The sequence below is a fragment of the Epinephelus moara genome, chromosome 7, assembly GCF_006386435.1.
Source record: "Epinephelus moara isolate mb chromosome 7, YSFRI_EMoa_1.0, whole genome shotgun sequence".
Lineage (NCBI taxonomy): Eukaryota > Metazoa > Chordata > Actinopteri > Perciformes > Serranidae > Epinephelus > Epinephelus moara.
The window spans coordinates 14,408,565-14,436,061 of NC_065512.1; the positions used below are offsets into that span (position 1 = coordinate 14,408,565).

At 40.8% G+C, this 27,497-nt stretch overlaps 1 protein-coding gene across 5 annotated transcripts in view; it reads right to left on the reverse strand.

Annotated features, from left to right (window-relative positions):
- Positions 1 to 1,900: 1,900 nt before the first annotated feature.
- The window catches only part of dachd (dachshund d), a 122,358-nt gene continuing 96,761 nt past the window's right edge, over positions 1,901 to 27,497 (reverse strand). For 3 of the 5 annotated variants that reach the window (XM_050049268.1, XM_050049270.1, XM_050049271.1), the window contains 5 exons: positions 16,467 to 16,612; positions 10,849 to 10,996; positions 10,017 to 10,175; positions 7,423 to 7,491; positions 1,901 to 3,529 (listed from right to left, as the gene is read on the reverse strand). In XM_050049268.1, the coding sequence (XP_049905225.1) occupies positions 3,492 to 3,529; positions 7,423 to 7,491; positions 10,017 to 10,175; positions 10,849 to 10,996; positions 16,467 to 16,612 (560 nt within the window). In that variant the 3' untranslated portion in view covers positions 1,901 to 3,491. The remainder of the gene's footprint in view (positions 3,530 to 7,422; positions 7,492 to 10,016; positions 10,176 to 10,848; positions 10,997 to 16,466; positions 16,613 to 27,497) is intronic. The other 2 variants (XM_050049269.1, XM_050049272.1) reach the window with 1 other exon arrangement.

The following is a 27,497-nucleotide window of genomic DNA, read 5'->3' on the forward strand; positions in this document are numbered from 1 at the left end:
TGTGATTACTCATACATTATTTTCTCTCCTATACAAAGTGAAAAACAATATGCTGATTTATTTTGCTATAGTTTTGAGGCCATACGTAACACATAAAAATGAGTTATATGAATGAGGGCTGATTGGATAATATTTATAAGTATAGTATTTGCTACAGGGGTTTCTACAGGTATCAGACACTTAAATTTAAAGCCTTTTTTAAGACCTTTTTGGATTGTTTTTGACCAAATTTAACACAAATTTTTGTACTCATAATCTTTTATCTTATTCAAGCATTGCAGGTGAGTATAAATGTAGGTAGTTTATACGCCTTGCTGAACAGAGGTAGGTTTTTATGTAGGAATATGACTATTAGAGTGAGTTAATTCACATTTTGCCAACAGATAAGTGCAAATCTAGGTGCAAATGTAAAGTAAAGCGGTAGATTTAAAGATCTGTAACACCAGAAATGTGGACCTTCACATAGAAGAGATAGAAGATAGATAGAAGAGGAAATTAAAAGGTGGATAAATTAATTTATATAACACATTTGTGGCAATAAAGGTGATACTTTGACAATTTTCAGCCAGCTATCATGAAATCAGGGGCTGTTGCTTTAACTACAGATTCTACTAACACATTTTTGTCAAGGAAACTTTAAATATCATTATCAAGTTGAAGTCTGGTTACATAAATGTAGCCTACAGTAACCCTGGAACCAAAAGAGGCTTTGAGAGGCAGCTGTCCGACAGAGCCAGATCAGTTTGGAGACCAATAACAAAAAAACAAAAGTGTACATTTCGATGAAAAACATCAGTCAGCATCACATGCGTACATTTGTTTTTTCTTTTTATAGAAGCATTTTCACTCAAAGTGAAACAAATCTGTGGTGTGTTTTTGTTGCATAACAGGAACCTGCTGGAAAACAGTTTCTATTTAAGTCAGGACAGTTTTAACTTACACACAATGTTACTTTTAATTCCTTTGCTGTATAAATGCAATGAAATTTAAATGATATAAACACAGATATGATGAATACTGGTGGGACTTGCCATGCCTGCCCTGTTAACCTCTACAGATGTGGCACTAAAGTCTGGCTCCAATGAAAAATTTGAAGGCTGTCGCTGACGTAATGACTCTTTCTTTTATAGTTTCTTTGATTTTTGTGTACCCGCCATCACGGACACAAAGGAAACCGTAAGAGAGACCAACTCCTCTCTTTTTTCCTCAAACTCAGATTTAAATGTAAAATTAGGTGGTGCTGATCAAATATAAACCAGTATTCTGTCACTGTATTGGTTTTTTGCTTTGACTTCAGTGCACAGTTTGGCTGTAATATGAGAATTTGTGAAGACAAAGTGGGCGCCATACTGTTTCCTGTGTTGTAAAATGGAGGGTGACAATACTGAGAACAATAAAATTAAGTGCTGATAAAAGTGAACCAGGATGATGTTGCTGTGTTGCCTATATTGCGTTTAAAAAGTTTAAGAAACATATTTTACTTAGCTTACAAGGTCCTTTGTTACCAGCAGGCCGCCATATTGTTTCCCATCACCCACCAGTGCGGTACAGTGCATTCTGGTAGTTGTAGGTTTTCTACCTCTTGAGCAAAAGCAAATCCCACAGCCCTTTTTCCTGTTTTCTCTGGTTATGTCGCACCAACCTCAGAAGTATTTGTCTATCTACTGCATAGACAGCCAAGTTTTATGAATTGACCATCTTTCCAGCACCTTTAAATTCAAGGTTAGGACACTTTAATGACTTTTAAGGCCTAATATTTACAAAATTAAAGACATTTTCTAAGATTTTTTTCTGGACCTGCAGACACCTTGTTGTATCAGATCATGTTGAAGCTGTTGTGTTCGCCTGTGTGTGACAGAGGTGTGTGTTCGGGCAACACAGTTTACTCACATGGTTTATCATCAACATGTTAACTTTATTTGAATTTGAAGTACAATGAAGAGATGATTCGAGAAGCTATATAAGTTATCAGTGACAACAGACCTAGACACTCCATTGAGAACAAAAAGAACAACACATTGTGAACATGGGACACTCTTCTTCCTCCTCCTCCTCCTCCTCTTCCTCATCTCCTGATTGTAACACATAAGGTCTAAACTGTTTTGCAGTTAAAGGACTGACATCAGCTTATGTCTAGAGAATATACACAGGTGTTTCAGCACCGAAATTCAAAAGTCTTTAGGGAAAGAAACAGGAAAATTATAACTTATGTTTTTTTTTTTTTTTTTTTTACTCATCAGGATATCATGAAACACTCTAAAAAAGGAAAGAAAAGTGTGTTCGTGTACGTTCAACAGGGGTTTGAGCGACGTGTTTAAATGGCATTCAGTCTGGAAAAAGTCGCGCCGTGAGCGTTTTCTCAAGCTGACACATGATCTCGGATAATCTTCTTTTTTTTAAAAAAGCATTGAGAGGTGCTGATTTTTCGAGTGTGTCTCATGACAAAAAAATGTACAGTAAATTCCAAGAAATATTACCTCTGTTACAAAGATTACAGTACTATTGACAGCAAAAGTCTTCATTTTTGAAAGTGAAATGTTTGATAATTATGTTTTCAAAATCATCCGGGCTTGAGTGAGTCAACCCTAGTATTTGTTCAGCACAATATAGGATTTATTAAATATCATAATTCCAGGACAAACATTTACATGCCTGCATGCTTTCTCACCAAAATGGCAGCTATAGGAAAGAATGATGGCTCAGAAATAGAACAAAACAAAACTGTAGGTTTATATAAATGGTGGTATTGTTTGCCTAATAGCTCTACTGCATACACAATACCTCTTAACGTTATATACACATACCTTATCAATCCACTCGGGCTCGATAGAGTTGAGTTTTCCTATCAGTATCATCAGATCTCGTATGTACAACAATGGTAAAAAGGAAACTTGATTGTATTGTCATCTAATTTAGAAAACATGAAAATCAAACATCAGTCGTCTCTTTTGATGAACACATGGATCGATTCACATTTGTTTGTTTTTTCCCATTTTTTTGTATTCATCTCCACGTGTCGTTTTTAGCTTCTCAAAATTTTTGAAATACAAAACAAAACTTCAGTCGAATTTCTTTTTCGAAGCTTTCTCGCTGGCTGAGATACAGTATAAAAATCTTCAGTGCTGTGAATTTACGAGTTATTACCAACAGTGTACCACGGGTACATTTTTACTGTGCTCAATATATATGTTTATCCTTCACGTCGGCCGACCCCCGCTACGTCAAAAAAACCTGCCCTACCGCACTAGTTAACGTCGGCCTCTGTGAGAAAAAGACTTCTTATTCTACATTCAGACACAACCTCCTCCAGCATTTGGGTGAACACAGCATTTCCATTGAACTCCTACAAGCAGCTTGACTTCTTTCCTAAATCAGCCTGGATAAGGGCTCTTGAGAATCTTCATGGGTTTTCTTTTCTCTCTCGCTCGCTCTCATTTTTTTTTCCTCTTTTTTTCTGAAATTTTTATTTCCTCCAGCTCCTCACGGCCTTATCAGTACATCACTGTGGTTTTCAGGAACAGTCTTCCATCTGCAACAGAGGACACACAGGAGCCAAGGATTAGCCAACAGCTAACATCCTGCTGACGCAAATGCACTATTCAGGATGTGATTGTTGATGAAACATAACTTCAAAATGTTGCCCTCTGGTCGTTCGGTTTCAGCAGTGTTAGTATGGATTCAGAAACCGATTCAGGGATGAGATTAAGTTAGCAGGCGTGACCAATAAGATTAAATATCATGTATAGTCGTTTGCTTGCTATAAATTTAAGGAATTAGAATGTGTGGTGGTGTCAGGGAAAACAAAATAAGGATTAACAGAAACAGCTTTACCTTTGTGTTAAAGATCATATAGTGAGGAATATAATGACACTCTTACATGCATATTTTATTATCAACAAAGCAGCCACTGTAAAAGCAGCTATGATAACCACACTCCAGGCATCAGGATTGTGCCACATGTGTTTAAGACATCTCTACTGATACGCTTGTTTGAACATAATACTGCACTCATGATGTAAAGCGCTCTCTAAGTGACATTTCCTGCATGGAAATAGTGTTTATTGAAAACGGCAGACATTCCTCCGCCGCGTTATCTCCAGACACCTCCAACCTAACGAGCTTTGTCCATTTCTCCCAGCGAAACACACACTCCTGTCTGAGTGTTCGCCTGAGCGAGCAGTGCTGCTCCGACGCTGAGCTGGTAAAAGCATCTGTTAGGCGCAGCTCAGGAGCATGTTTGACGTTTATTACCTTCACATTTCCTCCGCCGGAGAAACGCTACAGTAATGCCTTTTAAGAAGCACACCTCTCTATGGCAGCGCGCCTAAATAATTCAATGTTAAAGAGAGACGCGCACAAAGACATTTAGCGGCGCGAGTTGTTGGACATGACACAAGCCGCGCAGGACATCAGAGACAACGCTTGACTCCTAGTCTACTGAGATGGGGAGAACACAGTTGGTTGCAGTGTCTGAAAGCAGCAGGTTAATTTCTATAATTCAGAAGATACTTTTTTTAAATTCTTATTTTACCTTTAACGGTTTAAATCTGTACTCAATATTTTATCAATTAGTCCTTTTCTCCCTATTAGCCTGTGTTTTATGCATTGTCGTGCATGGAGAGGGGAGACAACAAAGGCTTGTTGTGTGTGTGTGTGTACAGTATGTGTGTGTTGGGGAGGAGGGTGGGGGGGGGGGGTGTACAAACACACAGGCTAATTACCCAGCACTGCCGTAGGTCTCAGAGGCATTGCACTATGGCTGCCTCTATTCAAGCAACAACCACCGAGTCCTGTGTAAAAGTCATTACAGCATGAATGCAGCGCTACGAAGAACAGACAGCCGAGGAGGGGGCCGGAGAGCGCCAGGAGTGTGGGCCGGGATACACAACTTGGTACACACACACACACACATGTGCACGCCTTTTTTCGCAACGAGAGCAGATGAGAGATCACACACTCACCTCGCAGTCTGTCTACCTGTCTGCCCAGCTTGGAGCAGTTTGTAGGGGGTGTTAATGAAAACGATTTGATTATTTGACGGATGATTTAAGGCGCCGTCGAGAGGAGGGCTGGATGCTCCCGCGTTTTACTTCTAATAGATCAAATTATCATAAAAGACAGGGAATGGGTGAGGACGTCTGATAAGCAAATCTCACCGATTCAAATCCATTTTCAAATCATTAGTGCAAATGTTGAAACATCTGCTTTACACACACGCGCGAGCAGGAGAAACCGGTGACGTCTTGACACGTTGTTTTATGAACGACCGCCTCATTAAAATATGTTAAAACTTTAGTATTTTTATATTCAAATCAAGATGAAAAGTTCATTAAAGAGAATAAATATTTCATTAGATGCTAAATAAAACAAAGGGAATTTTTGGCTTCTCTCAGCATAAAATTCCTTTGAAAGATTAATTAATACATGTAAATTATGCAAATTATGCCCATGCAAATATTTTATGAAGACAATTAAGGGATCCATTAATTACAGTCTTTTTTGCTTCAGTGACATTCATTCATTTAATTTTAATTTCACTTTAACTGTTTTGATGTTTAATCTTGCAACAAAGAACTTTATCTCGGCGCACAGGGTCGTGTAAACTTGCCGAACACATCGAGTGGGAAGCGGCAGGGAACCGGAGGAGATACTGGGGGAAGATATTCGCATGTGCACCGTTGCCAGGCAGTACTGGGCGAGGTACAGTCCCAGTAGCTCGGGAGCCTGTGAAAAGAGCCACGTTCCCTCTTGGACCCGATTCAAAACACTGTAAAAGCAATTAATAAACACAGACTGTGTTAATATCGCAGAATTAGAGAAGTGTGACAAAAGACAAATAGAAATAATTAGTTCTCTAAAATTATGCCCTCATTATTTTTTTTTTCTCCTCCCCTCTCTCTCCCTCTCTCTTTCTCTCTCCTTCCCTCTCACCATTCGCCTCCCTGAGTTTGGAGTTGAGAATATACCCACACACATTTCTCTCGGCTTTCATGCGAGTGATAGGCTTGTTTTTTCCCCCTTCTGCTTGTGTAATTTATCAACATCATTTTTTGCCATTTGAGGTTAATTATACAGCGAGGCTCGCAGAGTGGAGCAGAGGAGACATGGGTGGCAGACAAATGCTTCTCTAATTGAACAAAAAACACAAAATGCAGCCTGTTATTCAGTTTCCTCCTTCATCCCACTCTTCAAGGCGATGATCAGAGTGATTGAGAGACGGCAGGAGTGATACGCTGACATGTTCCTGACGGGGATTTTAAAAAAACCAACTATACATTTAAACAGGACAATGGCTGCTGTCAGTGTAAACGTGAAGCTTGAACACATTTAATTTGGTACAATTACACTACAAAAGGGCCAGCTCTTCATGTAAGAGTAAAGAAATTAAAGTGGCTAAATATACTAATTTGGTATGAAATAGGGGGCTATAATTACACCCTATCTGGAAGTTATCTTTGTATTTAAGTGATGACATATGGATTTCCTTTTTTTGGACATCAAACTGCTTCAGATCCCCGCAGTGACTGAATGACATTTAATTACGAAGGAGTCATCATTTCTTTTTTTTTTGCCCTTTCACAAAAATATCAAGTGGACTAAATCAAACATTAAAGAGTTAAAGGGGGCGCCAACTTATTCTCCCGTACAAAGATGAATATTTTCCACTTTTCGCAGCAAATTACATGGAGCATTTTTTCCCGGATAAATTGGGACCTCTCCCACTGATAAGGGCGGGTTGTGAGCAGACGCAGCTGAGGCGCATTAAAGGAAGACGTTTCGAGTAATAATGAGGATATTCAACCTCTGCAAGGTGTCTTGTATCTGGGTAAACACAGATAGCAGACAGTCTACAGAGGTTATCGCTGGAGCGCCCTTCCCCAAACACATACTGCACCCCCAAGGCTAACAAACAAACAAACCATTAAAAATGTACAAGGCTTATTCATAAAATGGATTGATTTGCCTCGTTTATTACTATCAAAGGGGGGATTCCACTGCTTTTTGTGGTTTTATGACTCATTAATGCTTCCTGAGCTGTAAACAAACCACTTCTTTCTCTGCGACATTCCGGCTTTCGCTATTTTATCTACTGTTTTGTGCGTAGTTCCAGCGAAAGATCTGTTTCGGGGAAAAAAGCAGCAAAGCCACTAAAAGTCAAGTAAAAGAACAATATTATTTCAACGGAAAACCAATGATCTTGACCTAGTGCTGTGGCCCAGATGGTGAGCTGTATGCCTGAACAGCAGGCACAGAAACACTAATGTTCATAAACTGAAGCAGTGTGTGTGTGTGCATGTGTGTGAGGCAGAGAGGAAGCGAGGGGGGGAGGTAGATGGGGGGGGGGGGGGCAGAGAGAAAGAGAGCAAGAGTGAGAGCCAGAGAAAGAGAGAGAGATTTATTGTCTCATCTGAGCCCCTGTACCTTGTATTGTCCTTTCAGCATCTGTTCTTCCACTGCTGCGGTCACTCTCCATCTCAGGGGTCAGAGAGTCTGAGAGAAGAGAGGGATCACCGCCGTTAAACATCCCTGACATCCACCTATCACAATGCCAGCTCCACAGCATCGTTCATTCAAAAACAAGAGGCTAAGCCTTCAAGCTATATCTCCGCCCGCATGGAGATGAATGTGTGTGTAGTATGAATTGTGCTCTCTGTGTGATCATTATTACAAGCGGAGGAAAAAGATACTCAAATCCTTGATTTAACACTTTAGAATAATTATCCATTAAAACTGTGACCCTGCATTCAAACGTTTGCAGATATAAAAGCACAGATGTGTTGGTAGTAAAATGTGCACAAGTGTCAAAGGTAAAATTGTTCTCATGCTTAATATTAATTGGCATATTTTGGTTTTGTATCCGCTCCAATAACCTGGCACTGTGTACTGCTGGTGGCCAACGGACTGGTGATGAAACAATCGCAACAAACGACTCACTGACGTATTAAAATGGGATTTTCTGACACACTGGCTGGTTTAAACTCTGACAGTTAATCATGTTTTATGAGCTCACTGTATCGTGCATGCAGAACCTAAACTCTGCAAACACACTCTTAACTCTTGTCGGATAAAAGGATGAACGATAACTGTAGTTAAGTTAGTGCTTGAGCATGTGTGGTTAGTTACTCTACACCTCTACCAATCATTGAAATGTCCTGTAAATATGCATGACATGACACAGCTTAATTTGATAATCGATTTTTCAAGCAAACATTCCAATCACTCCTGTATTACATCACTGTAAACTGAACATTTTTGATGGTTGGACAGTCAACGCATGTGTCACTTTTGGCTTTAAGGAACTGTAATGAACATTATTTTACATTATTAGATACGTATGTCACAAACTCAACAAATAATTAAGAACATAATCAACTGATTAATACACAATAAAAATAATCTTTAGTTGCAGCCCTAGAGCTCCAGGTTTAAAACTTCATAGGACGCATAGACGTACATTTGGGGGGGACGCAGGGGACACGTCTCTCTCATTATTTAGAACGTGCATTTGTCCCCTAAAACAAAAACATACAAGTAGCAGCAGACTTATTTTGACGAAACTAAAGATATTTACACCTACACTATACTTAAGTCATGATGCAATATTATTGCGATTTTAAATGGTTTTATTTATGACAAATTTCGCTATTTATTACCAATTTTTAACTGCGAATTATGTCCCGAAAGGAAAAAATCAACATCTGTTTTTATTTAAATTTTCAGTCTTTTATCTCACTTAAATCTTTTTATCCTAATGGACAGAAAAACCACGTGATATTATTATTCTAGTAGGCTACCAAACATTTAATTTGTATTTGCTATACAGTCCCTCCAGAAAATCGCGATCTTGCAATCGCAATAATTGACGCAAATTCAATGGAAGTCCGCAATATTGGCGGGGGTTTGCAATTTTTCAAAAGTCTCGCGATTTTTCTGTGTTTTTCCGCATTTCCCGGCTGATCGGAAGTCGCCGCGCGTGCAACGTCATTTGAGACGTCATCAGACGGGTCATCAAATGTGCTAATGGCAGTGCAGTATGGAATTTGCACTGTTTAATTGCATACAATATGTGTTGAATGTATTAAAATGTTTTGTTTACAGAAGATGTAGCTTGCATGTTGTTTTACAGTCACATTGTCTGGTTTGAGAGCTACAATATTCACTCAGGATTTTTTTGCAACATTATTGGAGTCCATGTTTTGAAACTAATTCAATAAAACTAAAGAAGAGAACTATAAAAAACATTTGCAGCTATTTTTGTAATATTCAGTATGATTATTATAGCAAGTGATTACAAGACTTATTTTTTGGAGGTAGTAGTTTAAAAAAAACAAAAACACATTTTTTTTTCTCATTTTGTCATTTGCCGCATTTTTTGTCATTTGCTGCAATTTCCCGTAAAAATCAAATAAAAAAGCCGCAATTTTTAACAAAATTGTCCGCAAATTCAAGGTTTTTGGCCGCGAGATCCTGGAGGGACTAGCTACACCAGTAATTTCTAAAATAAAAACGTCGATGCAATATTGCCACGCAAAATATCGCGATACTCTGATATATCGATTTTCCCCCACAACTCTAATAAATCGATTTTGGGAAGATGCAAATCGGTGCTTAAAAATTCACCAGAATGCCGCAAATTAAGTGTTGGATGCTCAAAATGTTCTGGCGGAGGACCCACAATCCCCCACCAAATGTTAAAACAAAGCCTATGCCCTTAATAGGACGTAATGGAAAGCAAATTTATATGTCAACAGCTGAAAAGTTGCACCTTAGAGGAGATACAGTGCTCACATTTTGAGCAAAACAGCATTAATCCATTTAATTGCTGCTATAATAGGATAATCGTTTATTTTATTGGTAATGTTGTAAAATAATTTAAGGATCAAGTTGTCTTAGACGTCTCAGTATTTGATTCATTTAACTTTTATCTCCAGAAAATCACACTTTGAATCAACACATTTACCCCACTGTAAACCACACCACATGTCTGAAAGTGTTGGAAGTGAAATGCGTCTCACTGTGGAGCGTCTGACCGTTGAGTGAACGCATGCTGTCAGAGGGCGAGGGCTGCTTCAGAGTCTGCTCAGCCTGCTCTCTCCTCTTGGATTCGTACTCCAGAGCTTCCTGGAGTTTCCTCTTGGCCTTCTTCTCCTTCTTCAGACGCTTCTGAATGATTGCTGAGATAGGGAAAAGACCACAGCGACAATAAATGAGCTATGGGGCAAATTAGCCGAGCCTTATTTTAGACGGAAATCTGATTATTGTAGCTGCTGCATTCTAGCAGGAGAAGATAATAACCTCATTTTTAAAATCTAGCACACTATAATAGAAAAAGGGGAAATCAATTAAACCTAAATATTTTATAATATATAAAGATCTTCCTTAATAAAAGACAATACTGACTGCGGCTTAACAAACTGCTGGAGGGAATTAAAGCAAATTGAAAAATTTATTGGGATATTTTTCATGAATTTCTCTCATTAAACATAAACGACACAGTTAGCATATGAAGCTGATGCATTTAACATGAGACTGGGAGTGAATTTCTCTAAGTTAATGTGTATTGCCAATTATGTCAACTGACTAAGAGCGGGGAGAACCGGCGCTAAGCAGATCACTGTGTGTATAACCCAAGAAATGCAGCCGCGCATGTCAGCGTTGGAATAAGAAACATTAAACATACATGGAGAGCTGTGTATGTGCGTTCAGGAGCTATCACGTCCACAGGAGCACGGGCCTGTGAAGTTTGAACTGCTGTTAAAATACACAGGTTTACGCATGCCCAGACACACACTCGCACACACACGGCTGACAGCAAGGATTCAGTGCCAGGTAGTCGTCAGGCAGTACCTCTGTTCTTCTGCTCCATTGCGAGCTGCTTCTCCAGGGTCTCCCTTAGCTCCCTCTCTCTGAACAGCTCCATCTTCAGCTCCGTCTTCTCCAGCTGCACCTGCTTCTCCTGAGCCCGCGCGTTGTCAATAGCCACTTTGAGCAGGCCCTGCACACACACACACACACACACACACACACACCCGTATATATATATTTATATACACAGAGAGATATAGAGGAAAAGAGGCAGAGTGGGGAGCAGGCAAAGAGAGAGTGATGTGGGCTATTTAAGAGCTTCAAGATGAAGTGACAGCAAACCACACTGAAAGTGTGTCACAGCACTTCTTTGTACTGCCCACAGTAGTGAAGCAGAACACGGGGCCAGAAGCTGACTGCTGCTACATGATTCCTTTCAGGCATCTCACCACCTTTGCTGCTCCTTTTATCTGTGGAGATGTCATTATCTTTTAGCTGCTCCACAGCTCCCACAAGATCGAGGAACATGAACGTGGATCCAGCAGAGTTTTTTTTAATAACCAGTTTTTAAAAAAATAATGAATGATGATAGCTGATGTGAGAGAGCTTGGTGTGTCTGACCCCTTTTGGTCAAAGCTGTGAAATACAAGTGACACTACACTTGAGAGCTATCTGAGCCGAAACCTGAGAGAAGAGCGCTTGATTGAGAGAGCTGAAGGAGAAAATAAAGAAAGTTAAAGTTAACGCAGGTCAGAATTGTCACGCTAAAGGTTAAAGGGACAGTTTTCACATTCACATTTCAGTTTTCCACCTGTCTGTAGTGCTTTTTTAAATCAATACAGATAGTTTTGGTGTGAGTTGCCAAGTGTTGGCGTTATCGACCATAGAGATGTCAGCCTCCTCTTGAATATAATTGAACTAGATGGCACTCAGCTTGTAGGGTTCAAAGCACCAAAAAAAAAAAAAACACAAAACAAACAAACAAACAAAATGTCTCTTTCTAGAAATCATGACGTGGTTATTCACGATAATCCGTAAACGTTGTTGTGAGCAGTTTCATGTAGGAACTATTTTCTCTCTACCAAACTACACCTGCCATACGTATCACTGCGCAGAAGGAAGTGTGCATCTACTCATGGATGAGAAGCTTGCAAAAGAGCAAGATGAAAACATTAATGACGTTCTCCCTGGCTGAGCTGTAATGGCTCTGGCACACAAATGGAAGTGAGGTAAGTAAACAAACAAGTAAAGTCAAGAGACTGTGAGAGTGAAATGACCTTGTTATATTAGGTAAGGTGTATGTTTTTAGTCATTAAGATTTTTTTAGCAGAAACGATTTGTGATTGTTTGTGTTATTGTTCGTTAGCACACCATAAATAACATTTGTTCTTTTAACGTCAGGTTGTGTGGTTAATGTGCTACATGCAAATTAACGTCTTTTGATTCCGTCCTGCTGGTCTTCCAGTTTCCCCACTGACTGACAAACACAGACTACCGCCACCTGCTGGTATGGAGAGCTTTTTCCTCTATGGCAGATTTAAGCTGGCTGTTGGCTGTCGTCGTTCAGGTGTGTTGAGGTGCAACACACAGTGCGTTTTGACCGAGACACAGTCAACATGATGTCTGCCTTTTGTTGTGGCTCGTTCTTTGATATCAGTTAGGTATGTCTGGGCTTTACGCCTCGTTTCCACTTGAGTGTGTGACTGGCGTCCATAGATCTGTAAATACACGGCTTGTGCCTCTAGTATCTGACGCAAGGAAGTGTATTTCTTTACAGATGGATACAAACCTGAGAGAAACTACCTAGCTGTAGGGGAGAGGCTAATTTTTTAGCCTCCAGTAGTTTGGAATATCTGCTTGGAACATTACCTGGACAAAAACAGGACCTGCCAGGTATGTGGCATGTTTCGTGAAATATTTAATTAAAAAGACGTATGAATGGCTGAACGAGTCATAATTACAGTCTGACCATATATAATGTATATCTATATTTTAACAGAATAACATTTCTCAGATTCACAGTGTGTTTAAAATAGATAAACAAGTTCTTTTTAATCAGACAAACTCACCTGACAATCAACACAGGCAACGGAATTGAAGGAAATAGCCTGTTAGCTAGTTAGCACACTCTCATACGGTCTCTCTGGAATCTACCACAAAAGCTCAATTTTTTAATGTACTGGCAGCAAATTCCGGACCAAATTATTTGGGCGATCAGGGAAATTCCCACAGGAATCAATGGACTTCAAGTTGCCTTGTCTCCGTACACATACACAAGGGGAAACAAGGTGTTAACGTTAGCTAGCTCAGTGGTGCTAGGTGAGTTAGCAGTAGATGCATGCTTCCTTCTGAGCTGTGATACGGCTAGTGGGTGTTGTTCGGTAGAAAGAAAATAGCTCCTACATGAAACTGCTCACAACAAGGTCTGTGGATTATCTTGAGTAACCGGGTCATGATTTCTGGAAAGAGACATCGCTGTTGAGTTTTTCAAATGTTTTTTCTGGCGCTTTAAGCATTACAACCGATATCTCCAACACTCACCAGAATAATCTAGACTGATAGACAGCACTACAGGTAAGAGGAAAATATGTACTTGTCCTTTAAAATAGAGCTCAACTCCTGGTCAGCGCTCCAGTCTGCTAAGTAGGGCGTCAAATGTTTATAGGCAGGGTCAGCATCTTCACTCTACAGACTGACTCTTTATTATTTTATGCTTCTTTTGATACTTCTCTTCCCATCTAACTACACGGCTGACAATCGTAACTGGATTAGAATTGATAAACAGAATTAGTCTCTGTAGCAGACTTCCAAGCTCCTCACACAGCACAGCAGGAATGAATAATATGAATGACAAGTATCTCATCATGTATCAATTACATCACTGCCATTCCAAATATACTCCTGACAGTCCTGAATTGAAAGATACTGCGTTCTCGCGTGGAGGCTGTACACAACCGCGGCCATTTTCATCACAATTATTCCCCATCCACATGCAATTATATCAAATGCACTGGGCTATATCTTACTAATTGTTGATTCTTCTGACCCCAATTTATTCTAAGTTGCTTTATCTTAATTTTCTGCTTGGTTTCATTTTGTTGATTTGTATATAAATATTCAAGGCGAAGATCATTATCAAAGATGACTTAGTGGAGTGTTGGGAGCTCGCGACGGGTTTACTTGTGGCTTTCTAATTACCACACGGAGCCAAAGGAGAAGCAGGACTCTGATGCCAACAGTACAAGTGCAATGAGAAGGGCAGCAGTGTACACACATCATTACACTCAGACAGAAGGCAAATACATTCATCTTTCTGACTGAGGGTGTTTGAGCTGGAGCCTAAATGGCACTCTGAGTAGACGCTATTGTTAAGGTATGCAGATTTACAGTTGAGTGTATGCGTAGTCCTGACGTTCATGTTAAGTATATTCGAAGGAGGATGTGGATGACGTCCACTTTTTGACTAAAAATGAGGTCTTGTAGGCAGTCGCCATCATGACAATGACTTTTACCACATAATTTCACACAGAAAACCTTAAATTGTTAAAAGTTATAGTGGTGTTAAATTTAATTGCCAAACTGAGTCATTAAGCTAAAAGAGATCTGGCAAAAAAACATTAAATACTGGCTGTTAAAAAACCTGCTTAATTTTCTATAGCAGTGGTTCCCAACTGGTGGGTCTCGGGTCCATTCTGAATGAACCGCAAGTGACTTGCAAACATGTCAAATTTGTAAAAAACACTATATTCTTAAGTACAGTGAATTTCCGGCACAGAGCGCTTATTTTAAATGGCCATTTCCTGCTATTGAGTGAGTGACTAACGGACAGCTAATTGACAGAGACGGCAAACTAACTCGACGACATGGCCAAACACAAGTGTGGCGTTGAATGTATTAATCTGTGTTGGGGTTTGAACTAATGACTGAGGAGAAATCTGGACCCCGTGGCTGGACCAGTTGGGAACCACTGCTCTATAGAGTTTTTACTCATTAGGCAGGTTAGCATTAACAGCAAGTAGATTGTCATGGACAAAATGAGACATAGGTGTGGCAAAGTTGATGCTACTACTCCTATATGGTTAGGTCTGACCAAATCAAATAAACGCTGCCTTGCTGGCTTTTTCTGGAACTTCCTAATCTCATGGTCTTTTCCAGTTGATTGAGTTTGACCTCAAGTTAAATTATCCAAGGTAAAGAATGGGTAATGTTTTGGGAAAGATTGCGGCAATAGTTGCATTAATGGAAAGTTTGCCATTGTGGTAAAAAAAAAGCAATGTTGCCTCTTGGAAAGAGATGGGAGAAGCTAAATAAGCGCGAATATGCGACCTCGATTTTCTCACTTAACGTTACAAGAAAGTCATATTACTTCCTGCCAATTGTAAACGTGTTTTAAGCAGTTTAAACAAAAATCCAAAGCTGTCATTTGTCTTTCACTTAAGTGTATCAGTGATATATTCTTAAAGCAAGTACATATAGAATTTAATAATGTTCCAAATGTGCGCCCTCAAGTGGTAGTTTAAATCAAGACACTGTGGCAGACACACAGTGCTGGGATTGTGTTCTTGTTCTGTACATAGACTGAATAAAAATAATAAATGTAGCCGTTGCGGTGACGTCATCCATTGGTTTGTGGATTCCCGTTTTGAAGCCTCGAGTTTGGCATTTTGGATGTCACCATTTTGGAGTTTAAGAGACAGAAGTGACCATATTTGGTATAATATTTAATATGATGTGAAATATTTATATTGTGATACTCGCGATATTTCGACTTGTTGCCAACCCATGGCAACAACAAGCATGGCTAAAAGCGAAATTATTAGCAACTCCGTAGTGGTTCCAAAAAGATTAGCAGCTTGGGTAGTGTAAGATAAACTGTGGCGTCATTGGGCCTGTGCGTCCTGAATGTTTTATGTACAGCCCCGTACTTCTCAGAGTATAATTTTTACTAATATATCTATATCTATATATCTATATATATATCGTCAAGAATATCGTTACTGCAAAAATACTCTTAAACATCGTGGTATTGTTTTAGGGCCATATTGCCCATCCCTAGGTAGAGCAGAGGAGGAGTAAGCGGTGGATCTGACTAAAAAATTGCGGTGACCTCACAGACAGCCTGTCACTCAAAGCAGCCCCGCTCTTTATTATGCATAAATTTGAACCTAAATAAAATGTAAATGGTGAGTTTTATAAAAATACAACCCTCACACAGTTGTGATGAAGGGGAAAATTAGCTATAGAGACCAAAAACGTTTTTTGAACTATGCTGTAAACATGTTTCTGCTGTGCTTGTGCATTTCAACATGGGTGTCTTTTGTAGCCAGCCTCAAGTGGCCATTAGAGGAACTGCAGTTTTTGGCACTTCTGTGTTGGCTTCATTTTCAACCCCAGAGGTTTGCCGCTTGGTCCAACAGCAAACACTTGGCATCTGAATAATTTAAAATATTCTAAAACACATAAACATTTCACACAGCTTCAAACAACCAGAGTTTGTAAATTTTTCCAGGCTTCCTTGAGACTGACAAGACGTAGACCTGGATAAATGAGGTTAAAGGTGCAGTGAAGAGATCCTTTACTGCTCCTGAAAGTGTGTTTTAAACAAGTTGTATCTAACTCTTGTGTTGTTATGAGGGCACAACTCTGTCAGTGGACAATACCTGTATGTTGGTGAGGAGAGTCTCTATTGACGACAACCCATCTGGGAAGAGGAATGGTGAGGGGAAGCCAGGAGGCAGGGCCTGTCCAGCCAATGACAACCTCTCGTAGCTGTCTCTTGCTGTTGGGGTGCACATGGAGTTGTCCTCTGCAAAGAAAAATAATAACATTGAACACTGATTAATCATTCATAGAATACTATTTATGAAACCTGAAAACTAAGTATGTGAGTAGTTTTTGCCGATGCTGACACATACTGACCCTGATTTAAATTGACCAGTAGCAACAACTGGGTGTGTATTGATCCTAAGCAGCTAATCCCAGCTCTCCCCTCCCCTCAGAAATATAGTGGACTCACTGGTCCCTTGGAGATTCCTTTGTATTGCTTCTTCTCAAGGCCTGAGTGCGGGGTTAAACAATATCTACCAGGACATAAATCCAGCTTCCCCCATTTAAGAGATGTCATGTGGACTCCAAAATCAGAAGCAGGCCCACGGTTCGACCCCAGAGGCTCGGGCTTCCTTTGTGTATGCACGCACGGGTGCCTGTCAAACCTAAGATGACATCATCCTCCATTCATCACCGGCAGAGGGGTAGGGCCCTGCCATCTGCTGTCCAGCCTCTCCACCAGGCCTCAGAGGAGGGAAGAGGAGCAGAGGAGGGAGGGAGAGAAAGCAGGAGGCAAAGCGGCGGACACAGATACAGCCTGGTCAAACTAAAACAGTATGTCTGACACTGCCGTTTGTTGCCCCATCAGATCTGACACATGTTTTTGTCTGGCGAGCTTTTATCAAGCCAACAATTTGTAAGTGCTACCATCTTGCAGGGAGCCAGTTTATTAAACACATCCAACCTAAAAAAGGTCTCCGCAGGAAGTCTACACCATCAGCTGTTTAATTGTTAATTTAATGAAAAAGTTTTATTTGTAATGTGGAACCCTGGCTGTGTTGTGCACAGCACCTCTCTGCTCTCATCCAGTATTCATATCTGTTTATGTGGCAGGCTGAATCTTGTACAAACAGCGAGTGGAGCTGAACAGCCCTGCCTCTCCCTCCCATCAATATTCACCAACGCTAGCCAAGTGCTGGGAACAGCTGGTCTTACATTAATTAGTTTAAAGTATTTATTTCACCCATCCTCAGAGCAGATTGAGCAAAAACATTGGAGATTATTTCAAGCATCTGCAAATGCCCTGGAAACATCTCTGCGCCAAAAGTCGAGTGTTAGGATTCACAGTTTAGGTTTGTAATTTGAGGAACGTTTTTTTTTTTTTTTTTTGAGAGGGGAAGACGGTGAAATATGCACCGCTGGTCCGTGGAGAGAGTAAACAACCTTTCTCCTTTTTCAGATGGAGTTCACTCCTGTTGATTAATTAGAATGGATGGTTGCCTAATGGATTAAAATTTGTTTATAATTTGACTTCATAAAAATAATGAATTGCCTACTTTTAAGAAGCCACTCCTGTGGTAATTTGTTTTGTTTGGTGCAGTCCTGTCTGCATTTTGAGGTGGGCGTCTGGGTGGAAATATAAAATGCACTCTCCTTATACAGTGGCACAACATGAAAGTCCCATTTTATCTCAATAAAATAGCTAATCAAAGATCAAAAGCATTACAGTTGGCTCCAGCTCAGGTTGATATAGATGTATTGCATGCATTATATGCATGCATCACCCACCTCCAATAAAATCACCATAACAACTAGAGACGTTAGTAGACCTCGGGGAAAGGTCTGCTGTTGTAGCTTTGTAATTGATTTGTACTGTAGGCACTTTGTCCCTTATTTAGTGTTGGCATTAATCATAAATCATTGCTTTAACAAACTCCGGCTTCCCACTCAGCAGGCCTCCCCTCCAACACAATGTTGGATCACACAGAATATTTGATGGCTTTGTTGCAGGGGAAACAACCTGTCATGCTCTGGGAAAAGCAAACAGCGTGTTTTGTTCGACAGACTCCAACTACAGTACAGCACCCCTTGTCAGATAACATTTCCACCAGGAGCTATGCATAAATACGGGCATTAAAAAAAAAAGGAAATGGGAAGCTAATAAGTGGCTAATTTAATCAATATAATCAAAACTAGCTTAATGAAACTCAAATGTAAATTCCAGTGGAACACGATCTAGATCTGTGGCTTCTGTGCTTCTAATGTTATTGCCCCCAAACCCCCCCTCTCCCTCTTTTTCTCTGTGCCTGGCTGCAAATGCTGGCATGTGTTTGCATGTTTATTTCTCACCATTGCTCCAGAATCATTGACTTCAACTTAATTACAGCGACAGGCGTTGGAGTGATGGGGGCCGGTGGAATGGAGTACTCTGTTTCCAGGTGATATTTCTCCACTAGCAAGGCTGCCAACAGCAGCTGTGACAGCCTCTTGTGCTTACCGTACGGTAAAGGTACAGTTAAGGCCCCCCGACTATGAAATACTGTGTGGAAAAACACTCGCAGGTCACCCCTGTCACAAATAACATTTCATGCACAACTGTTTCGGCGGATAATAGGAGCCACAAATAAAAATGGGACGCTGTAAATACAATGCATTCTGAATGAAATGCCATAATTTAAAACAACGCCCCCCCCCCCCCCCCCCCCNCAACGCCCCCCCCCCTCCCTCCTCTCTCCGTCCTCCTCCTCCACCCTGCTCTCAATAGCTGCAGAGGGAGTCCTTGACAGTGTGCTAGCAATGATGAATCACCTATCCAGTTAATTTTCTCACTCCTCATGTGTTGTGCTGCTAAAACAGGGGCCCAGGAATTGACTTGACAAACTATGAATGTAAAAAATATCACTTGGAGGGATCTGGGCTTATCTCCAATTTACATGTTATTAGATTTGTGTTGCAAGCGGCACTTGGACCTAGCAAAGCTGAGGCAAAAAAGATGGGGCACATGATAACCAGAGATAAAACATGTCTAAAACCCACTTGAAAGCCTTTGAAATATTTGATGGAAAGTCACAGGGAGTGGAGAGAAGCAGAGGAAACTGGCCTGATTTAAAATGTGACAGACACACATTGCAATCTGTGGTAAATCTAGAAGAAACCTTGGGAAATTTAGCTGCAATCTCTGGATAAATAGCTGTAATTGACCTTGGGAGTTGAAAATGTGCCATATGTTTCTGGTTCCTGTGTTTGAAACTGGGTCCCTCAGGACATTTCAGCTGAGTCCTCACACGAAGGCAGTGCGAGCTGGAGAGGGGAGGAAGATACAGAAAGACACACAAAGAGAGGGAGAGAAAGAGGATGAGAGGGATGCCAGGAAGGAGAGATAGATGGCTGAAGACAGAAGATGGATGGATGGATAGATAGGTGAGGCAGAGTCTGAGGAAGAGGAGGCTGGAATAGAATGGGTGTGCAGAGAATGAGAGACTGACAGAGAGGAAGAGAGATAGGGGAGAGAAGGGGGGAAAGAGAGAGGGAGAGCAGAGGTACATTTGGCCGGCCAGTCAGTGTGATATATTGACAGGTGAAGCCTTTGTCCTTGCAAACCTGTGTTCCTCCCAGCAGGAGAACTGAATGCTAAACCTGGAGGTTGTCAGCGCAGCCAACACAAAGCAAGCCACTGCTTTTCACTGCACAATTACATTTGATTTGACCTGCCAGGGCTGCGGAGAAACCAGCCTCCTTCAAATGGAGTAGTTATGACCTCTCGGACAGCCATTAGCAGCTAACACAGCATTATTCCACCTGCACTTAAAGCACTGGATTTGGAAAATCTTGTCAAGGGAAATATCTATCTTCTGGTACAAATGCAGTGATGCAGAGCTGAGCAAAAAAAAAAAAAAAAAAAAAGTAGTTGCATGCAATTTGAGCACTTTAAAAAAACATGAGCCCAGCTTATCTTGCAAATGATGTCGGCACTCTGGAGGGTCTTTCAGGCAAAATAAATTCAGCTTTAACTGTGTGATAGTTTTAAACAAGAGCTCTCAGAGTATGTCACATGCTTATTTTGATAAATGTAGATATTATTTTGCGTCTCTTGTTTGTAAATTGCAACATCTGCACACTTGTGAAAGCAGGTTTCCAAGTGTTAACAAAGGTTGACATTAATGTTCTCAGTAGGGAAGGACAATTTAAGTCATTAAATTATTATCGAACACACCAACCCCACAAAAAAATAAAACAAGCGAAAATGCAGGTAGGGGTTAGCTTTAGCTGTTAGCTGTATACCATGCAGGATTTTCGGTTACTGTTTTCCAGCCAAAGTGAAAGTAAAAGCCAACCTCAGATTCCCTCTTGCTTGGCATTTCGCCTTGCTATATTTGTGTCTTTTTCTGCACTGTGTCTCCAGGATGACTGCTGTTTATGGTCTGGCACCTGGTAGCTACAGTTTTATAAAGCCCCAACCTCACCTGAGCACTGTGGCGTAACACACCCATAAACATCCTGAGCACAGAAAATAAGAGGAGAATAAGGAAATACAGGCAGAGGGAAGAGTCTCTGCAGAAAAATAAACTGCCACACACTTCTAGTGGGTCATAAGTAATGATTTAGAGGGATTACTTGTGTTTGAGCCTGTCTTGTATTTTAGGAAAATCTTGCATTGTATTCCTTTAATGTTGTATAGTTTTAGTGCGTTCCTATCCCCAAGACGTCAAATACTGCTGCTTTGTCATGCCCCTCAGTGTGATACTGATGCTGAAGGCGCCCTTTAGCTTCTTTATGAGACGCAAAAAGCTGTCACCTAACGCTAATGTGGCAATGGTTAACGCTGAGAGCAACTATCGTAGTCCACGTAGGGTGGGTGGTCAAACAAATCCGGACTTTCACTCAGGAGACCACAGTTCGTGTCCAGTGTGAAACCAAATGTCAATGTTGTTTTAACGTAACATTAAAAACATGATCTTTTTAAAAACACCTAACCAAGTAGTTTTGTTTTCTAATCAAAAAGACGTATCACGTGAACACATTAACCACGTGGTACAGTTTGTTTCAGCTCTGTGGCCTTCGCATCGCTATAAGACGCTGAGGGGGCGTGACAATTCATCTGTATTTGATGGCTAGGAATGAGAGCGTGTTGATAGCTTATACTGCACATTCACTTTGTTTATTTTGTTGAAATACTTCCAACTGTCACTCTTGTGCCTGGTCGCCATTCTGCCTGTAACATTAGATTGACTGATGTCTGACTGGAAAAGCTTAACGTTATCTGCAAGGTAATCTAAGATGGCAGCTAAATCACTTCACCATGTCCAAAAAATGTAAACTTTTAATAAAGAACAGGGTCATTTTATATATATTATACATATATGTTTTCCAGTTACAAAGCCAGGAAAGAAATGTGGTTACTCTGGACGCTGAATGAATACTGAAGTCCAAATCTAGGGCTGCAATTAGCAATTATTTTCATTATCGATTAATCTGATGATTAATTTCATGAGTAGTTGATTAATTGTTTGGTCTATAAAAATGTGTTTCCTAGTGCCCAAAGCAACATCTTCAAATTGCTTCTTTGGTCCAACCAACAGTCCAAAACCAAAAGACTCTTCAATTACTGTCATAAATGACAGAAAAAACAGCTAATCTCTCATTTAAGAAGCTAGAACCAGCAATTCTTGGACATTTTTACTTAAAAAATAACTGAAACGATTAATCGATTATCAAAATAGTTGGCGATAAATATTCTTTTAAACAACAAACTGATTAATTGACTAATCATCGCAGCCCATCTCTAGTATGCACAGCATCTGTATAGAAAAACCATACATGACAGCATATACTCTACTGGAGTGTAGGCACACTTACAGGACACACTGTGAGAGTGTGTGTGTGATGAATCCATACAATACAAATTCCTTTAGAATGACTATCACCTGCATATGTTCTGCATGTGTGTGTAATGTCCTGTGTACACTGCGAAGAAAGAGAAAACACACGTACGCAGATGTATGCAAACAAAAACTCCTCAAACACGCACACACACACGCTTTCATTACACACATGCACAGCACACACACTAATGTGCCCTCATCACATTTAAGCTAATTTCCTTTTCATCACGGAGAGAGGAAAATGAGTGTTTGCCCCATCCCTGCTGGGGGACAAAGTCAAGAGCCCCGGTCGGTTTGGGCTAGATTAACAGGTAACATTTGGCTCCCACTCTCTTATCACAGCATGAAAATCAAACCGCGTGTTTTCCTCTATCGCTCTCTCTTTCTCCCCTCCCTAATGTTCCCTTCACTTAGAGATGAAATCGCTTGCTGCACAAACCCATTTGGAGAGAGGAGAGAAGGTGAGCGGGATAATCAGGCTGGCCACTGGGCCGTGTTTCCTAAATGCTCTCCAAAACATTACTGTGCACAGGCATAAAATTAGCGCCGGGACCTTAAAATGTTGACATTTAGCATGACTTTTTGGAGAGTGACACCCTCATATTTTCTTGTAGGATATCATTAAATTTCAACTGCCCTATGGCTGTGCCTTTCCATTAATAACCAATTCAGTGTGTCACTTCTCCCTCTCTCCCACTCCCTCTCTTGCCACCTTTTTAAAGTAATGAGTCCATTGCTTTGCCTTAATAAATTGAATCGTATTCTCAAGGCCACATGAAGATAGAGCCACAGATGGACAGGCTGCATGGAGGAAATAACCATAAATCCTTTACTGTCAGAGAGGCGGTCTGAGGTGACAAAAGAAGACAATCGCAATGCTCAATTGGGATCACATCGAGATCACAAAAGACACAGTTAAAGGTTGATTCTCTCTGTTAAAACCGCCTTTTCCTGGCGTGGATAAAGAGAGTTTTGTTCCATCGCTTTCACTGCTGAGAAAACAGCAGCTAATGATTAAATGTACCAATCCAATCATGCACGATTAGAAACTGACAGATGACTGTCTTTAATACGCTGCAATGTACGTTATGTATAACACAAGCACAGCAGAGAAAATTATGAACTACAAATTGTGTTTTTGGAGCATAGATTAGAATATTACGGCACAAACAATTAAAATCGATTTCATCATTTGTTTAACTGTTAGCTGGAAAAAAAGAGGGAGGGAGAAAGAGAGAGAAGGGGAGAGGAATGGAAACAGAGAGCAAGAGGCAAGGGAGCAGAATCCGTGTTGACTTCCATTCAGGAGGAAGATATCTTGTCTTTTTATGCGGCCCATGTCATATTTATTGCATAAAGGTCAGAGTGTTCATTTGTTCAAAGTCAGCGTTTTCCCTCTCTCCTCTCCTCCATGTAATAAATGCAGGGGCTATGTCATTATCGGACCTCTGAGGATTACAGGCTTGGCTGACTGTGATGACTGCATAAAAGCATACAGGACTTTTGTTTCTGCCAGCGCACACCTTCAAATGAGCTCTTAAAGCGAACAGTAGTGGAGACAAAATGGCATTTTGTAGAGAGACGATCACAGTTAGAATGGTCGAAACCGAACGGGGCGAGGTGATTAAAGGTGAGAGATCGCACCGCTAAATCCATGACCTTAGTTTTTTAAGTCAAGCCGGGAGGGGTGAGGAAAAAATAAACTTGGGGGCTCAGAAAAGAAAATGACAGCCGGGCAGACTTGAATAGATTTCTGTAATTCACCTATTGACTATGAGCCCAAACTGTCAAGAAGATAATACTCGCAGAAGGACATTACAGTGAGGCACTTTGAAGGTGTTTGGATTGTCTTTGCATATTGACCTCCGTTGACCGGGTCCGTTTATTGACAGAAGAATCCCAGAGATTAAATTGGCCTCAACTATTGATTGGGTATTTTGCCTGAATCATTCCCATTTCAGAGGGGGATCATTTGTACTGTACACCCCACTAATCTCTCTGACCCACTAATCATCAAGCCATTTATTTCACACTCTTTGTTTAGTTCTCCTTTGTTTAGCATTTATTAATTCATTAGAGCAACTTCTCATGCAGCTTAACTTAGACAGTGACTGGGGAGTCCTGTTTCTACCCGATAGCAATGTGCATTCCAGTAAAAATATGCCACCGAATATGCACCCAACATCACAATACACATGCCAATTACATATTGATAATTAAGCATTCAAACAAACAAACAGAGAGGAAATCCCCCGTAATCACCAGGTTTTAATGGAACAAGTATTAGCTTGGTGTGGTTGGCCAGATAGCCTGCTGCTAGATCAGAGCGTCGCTGGGTTTGGGAGAGGAGGAGGAAGGGCGGGGGTAAAGGGAGACACATTGGTGTCATTGCCTGGCATTGCAATCCTACAGGGAGAGGCTATGCCGTTCTGTTGCTGCTGAACGAGCGTCGACGAAAGGCTGGCGCTAATCCAGACTGGATATACTGAGCTGCTTTTAAATGAAGATGAAAGAACAAAAGAGGAAATGGGAAATGTAAACTTTAAAAGGCCTGGCTTAGGAGCACTTGCTCTATGGCTGCCTGGTGGAGAAGCTCAAAAATGGATGCAAATCCATTAGTAGGCCCGGTTTCACAGTTATAAAAATACTTAAGGGGTTTTAATAGGAGCGACGTGTTAAACGTGTGGAAATCTGTTTTGATAACATTATTCATAACACTGGCTTTGCGCTGTGTGAATTAATAACACTTCATTTACAGACGGAAGAAAGCTGGCATGGTATTTCCAGTTAAAGAGATTAATTTTTAAACACCTAATTGACAGGCTGGGGTTAGGCAGGATAAGCAACAGACTATAAGGCTGCAGCTGCAAAGTCAAGGTGACTGGAATACTCAGAGAAAGGCTTTCAAAAAGCAGAATAGAGAGCAGAGAGGGAGGGAGTGAAGAGAATTAGTCCTCAAGCACTTTTCCCTCCGCCCCCTATTCTTCCTCTCTTTATTAGGAATGATTTACTTTCTCAGTGAAAGGATATAAAAGCTCAAGTATAGCGGCGTAATTATCGCAGAGTGAAAATTTAAAGGTTTGACTCACAATGTCCTCAAGTCAGCGAGCAGACTGCCAGACGATAAGAGTGACTGTGTTCAACACTCGGCATCCAATTGGTTGTGTTTTATGGGCTTTGCCAAGGAAGAGCACACAAACAGCACTCGGCTCTGCAAGTCTGTAAACATGATGGACTGTGGCAAACTACTAGGGCTGGTGTTTACCTTGGCAGAGCCTGGCCCTGGCATGTCGGCAGCATCACTTAATTACTGTTTACATGTAAATATTAAATTATACAAACAACCCCACAGAATGTCTCCAAAAGTACAGAAATACATATTCAGGGTCAACCTTATCTGTCTGCAACAGTTGCCACTGCTAAGATACGAATTGTTTTGAATCGCAAATTTTTTCCGGCATTGTACATAATCTTCATAATTGTTTAATGCTGTTGTCCAAGGGCATTCGGGTAAATATGTTCCCATAATCTGCATAATAGCAGATGCTCAGATATGTAAAACGCACCTTGTGTTCTCAGAGGGGGGAAAAAAGAAGGTTATTGTTCAAAACAGTTTTATCAGGAGTAAGGACTGTGATCATTAATGTCTCCAGTCAAGACCGAGAGATGATTGCTTTGATTGCAGACCTGTTTTCCTGACAGTCCGGAGCAGCATATATAGTAGAGCACTGGTGCCTACTGTGCATCTCTGGTATGGCTGAGTAAAGCACTTGTTCATTTGCAGTGAAGGGTAACATGAAACAGGCCTCAGCCTTCTGATGGACAGGGAGATTTCACCTTCGCCAGTGAATGATAATGCATTATTAAATTTGCCTCTCTGCTCACTAGATACACTTAGCTGACCACAGCATATTTATCTCCCCATCCGAGGCTCACGTCTTGGCAGGAGAAAGCATTCTGTCACTTTTGAGGCATTTCAAAGATTAAAAAGAACCTCTCTCTTTTCAACGTCCCTAAAAGCATCCCCCCTTTTCAGTGAAATGTGATTAGCAGGAGATGGTGTCACGCAATGGAACATTCATGAGGGGGAGAACAAATATCCAAATGAACTCCCATGTCCTCGAGGAATAGCCCCTCTCTGCACCATCAGCAATCTCTCTCACATGGGCTGGGGAAATTTGATTGATCCTCTATTGAATTATTTTTTTGCACTCTTTCATTTCAACGGGACGCACTGACAAGTTGTTTGATCATAAAGCATTATTGTCTGCCAAGTCACATTTCAGGGTTGTGATGGCTAATGATCTTGCCTCCTGACTTAGGGAAAGTCAGGTAGTCAGCATGTGTTTGAAGCTCGCAACGCCAAGGACATCGGGAGGACTGAACAAAACACTATGCATTAAAGTCAGAAAGATGAAGAGAAGGAGCTTACACTGAACATATCGAACTTTTAATGATACTGTACGGAGATACCATCAATGTCAGTGAAATATTTACGCCGCAGAAAGAGCGCGCAGCTGATGCCGAAAACTTTTGCCTGACCCAAAGTCCCCTAACTTCCTCTTTATCATTGCAAATGCTTATGCAAAGGAGGAGCAGAACAAAGACTACAAAGGCTGGAAATCACTTTTTTGCCTTTTTCATCTTTTTCAAAATATATCCCCTTCTCTGCATGAGCCCATCAGCGTCCACAGGTCCTTGCCCAAAGCAGCTCAGTGTAATAGACTGTGACACTGGTACCTGCTCCGCTTCATCATTCAAACTGTAAACTGGGACTGCAGACGGTGCACAGTGCACCAGCCACTGGACATCAAGGCAGCATCCTGACAAAGGAAAGGCGTGGCAAGTCAGCTTTGTCCACTGTGGTCACAGCGGTGCCATGATTGCTCAGTTCTCTACTTGTATTAATAGTAGTAGGACTTCTACTTGTAATGTGATGTGACATATACCCATTTTACTAACTTCACATCTGCTTACTTCCTGTCATACTGTAATGTTACCTTTGCTTCTGATCTTAGTGATTAAAGTGCTAATTTAGTTATTTCACTTTTCACAGTTAGTGTTGTACATATTATTGATAGAGTTAACTGTTCCTTTTTTATATAGTGTTTATTAACACTTTAATTGCGAGGTTAGCCTGACAGCTAGCCTAGCTCGCTACAAATTTATAAGGGCAGTCAGCTCTACAGAGCTTTACTGCTCGCTTTTGCAAGAGGGTGTTTGTCAGCCACTTTAATATTTTTGGAAGCTCTTCAAAGAAGA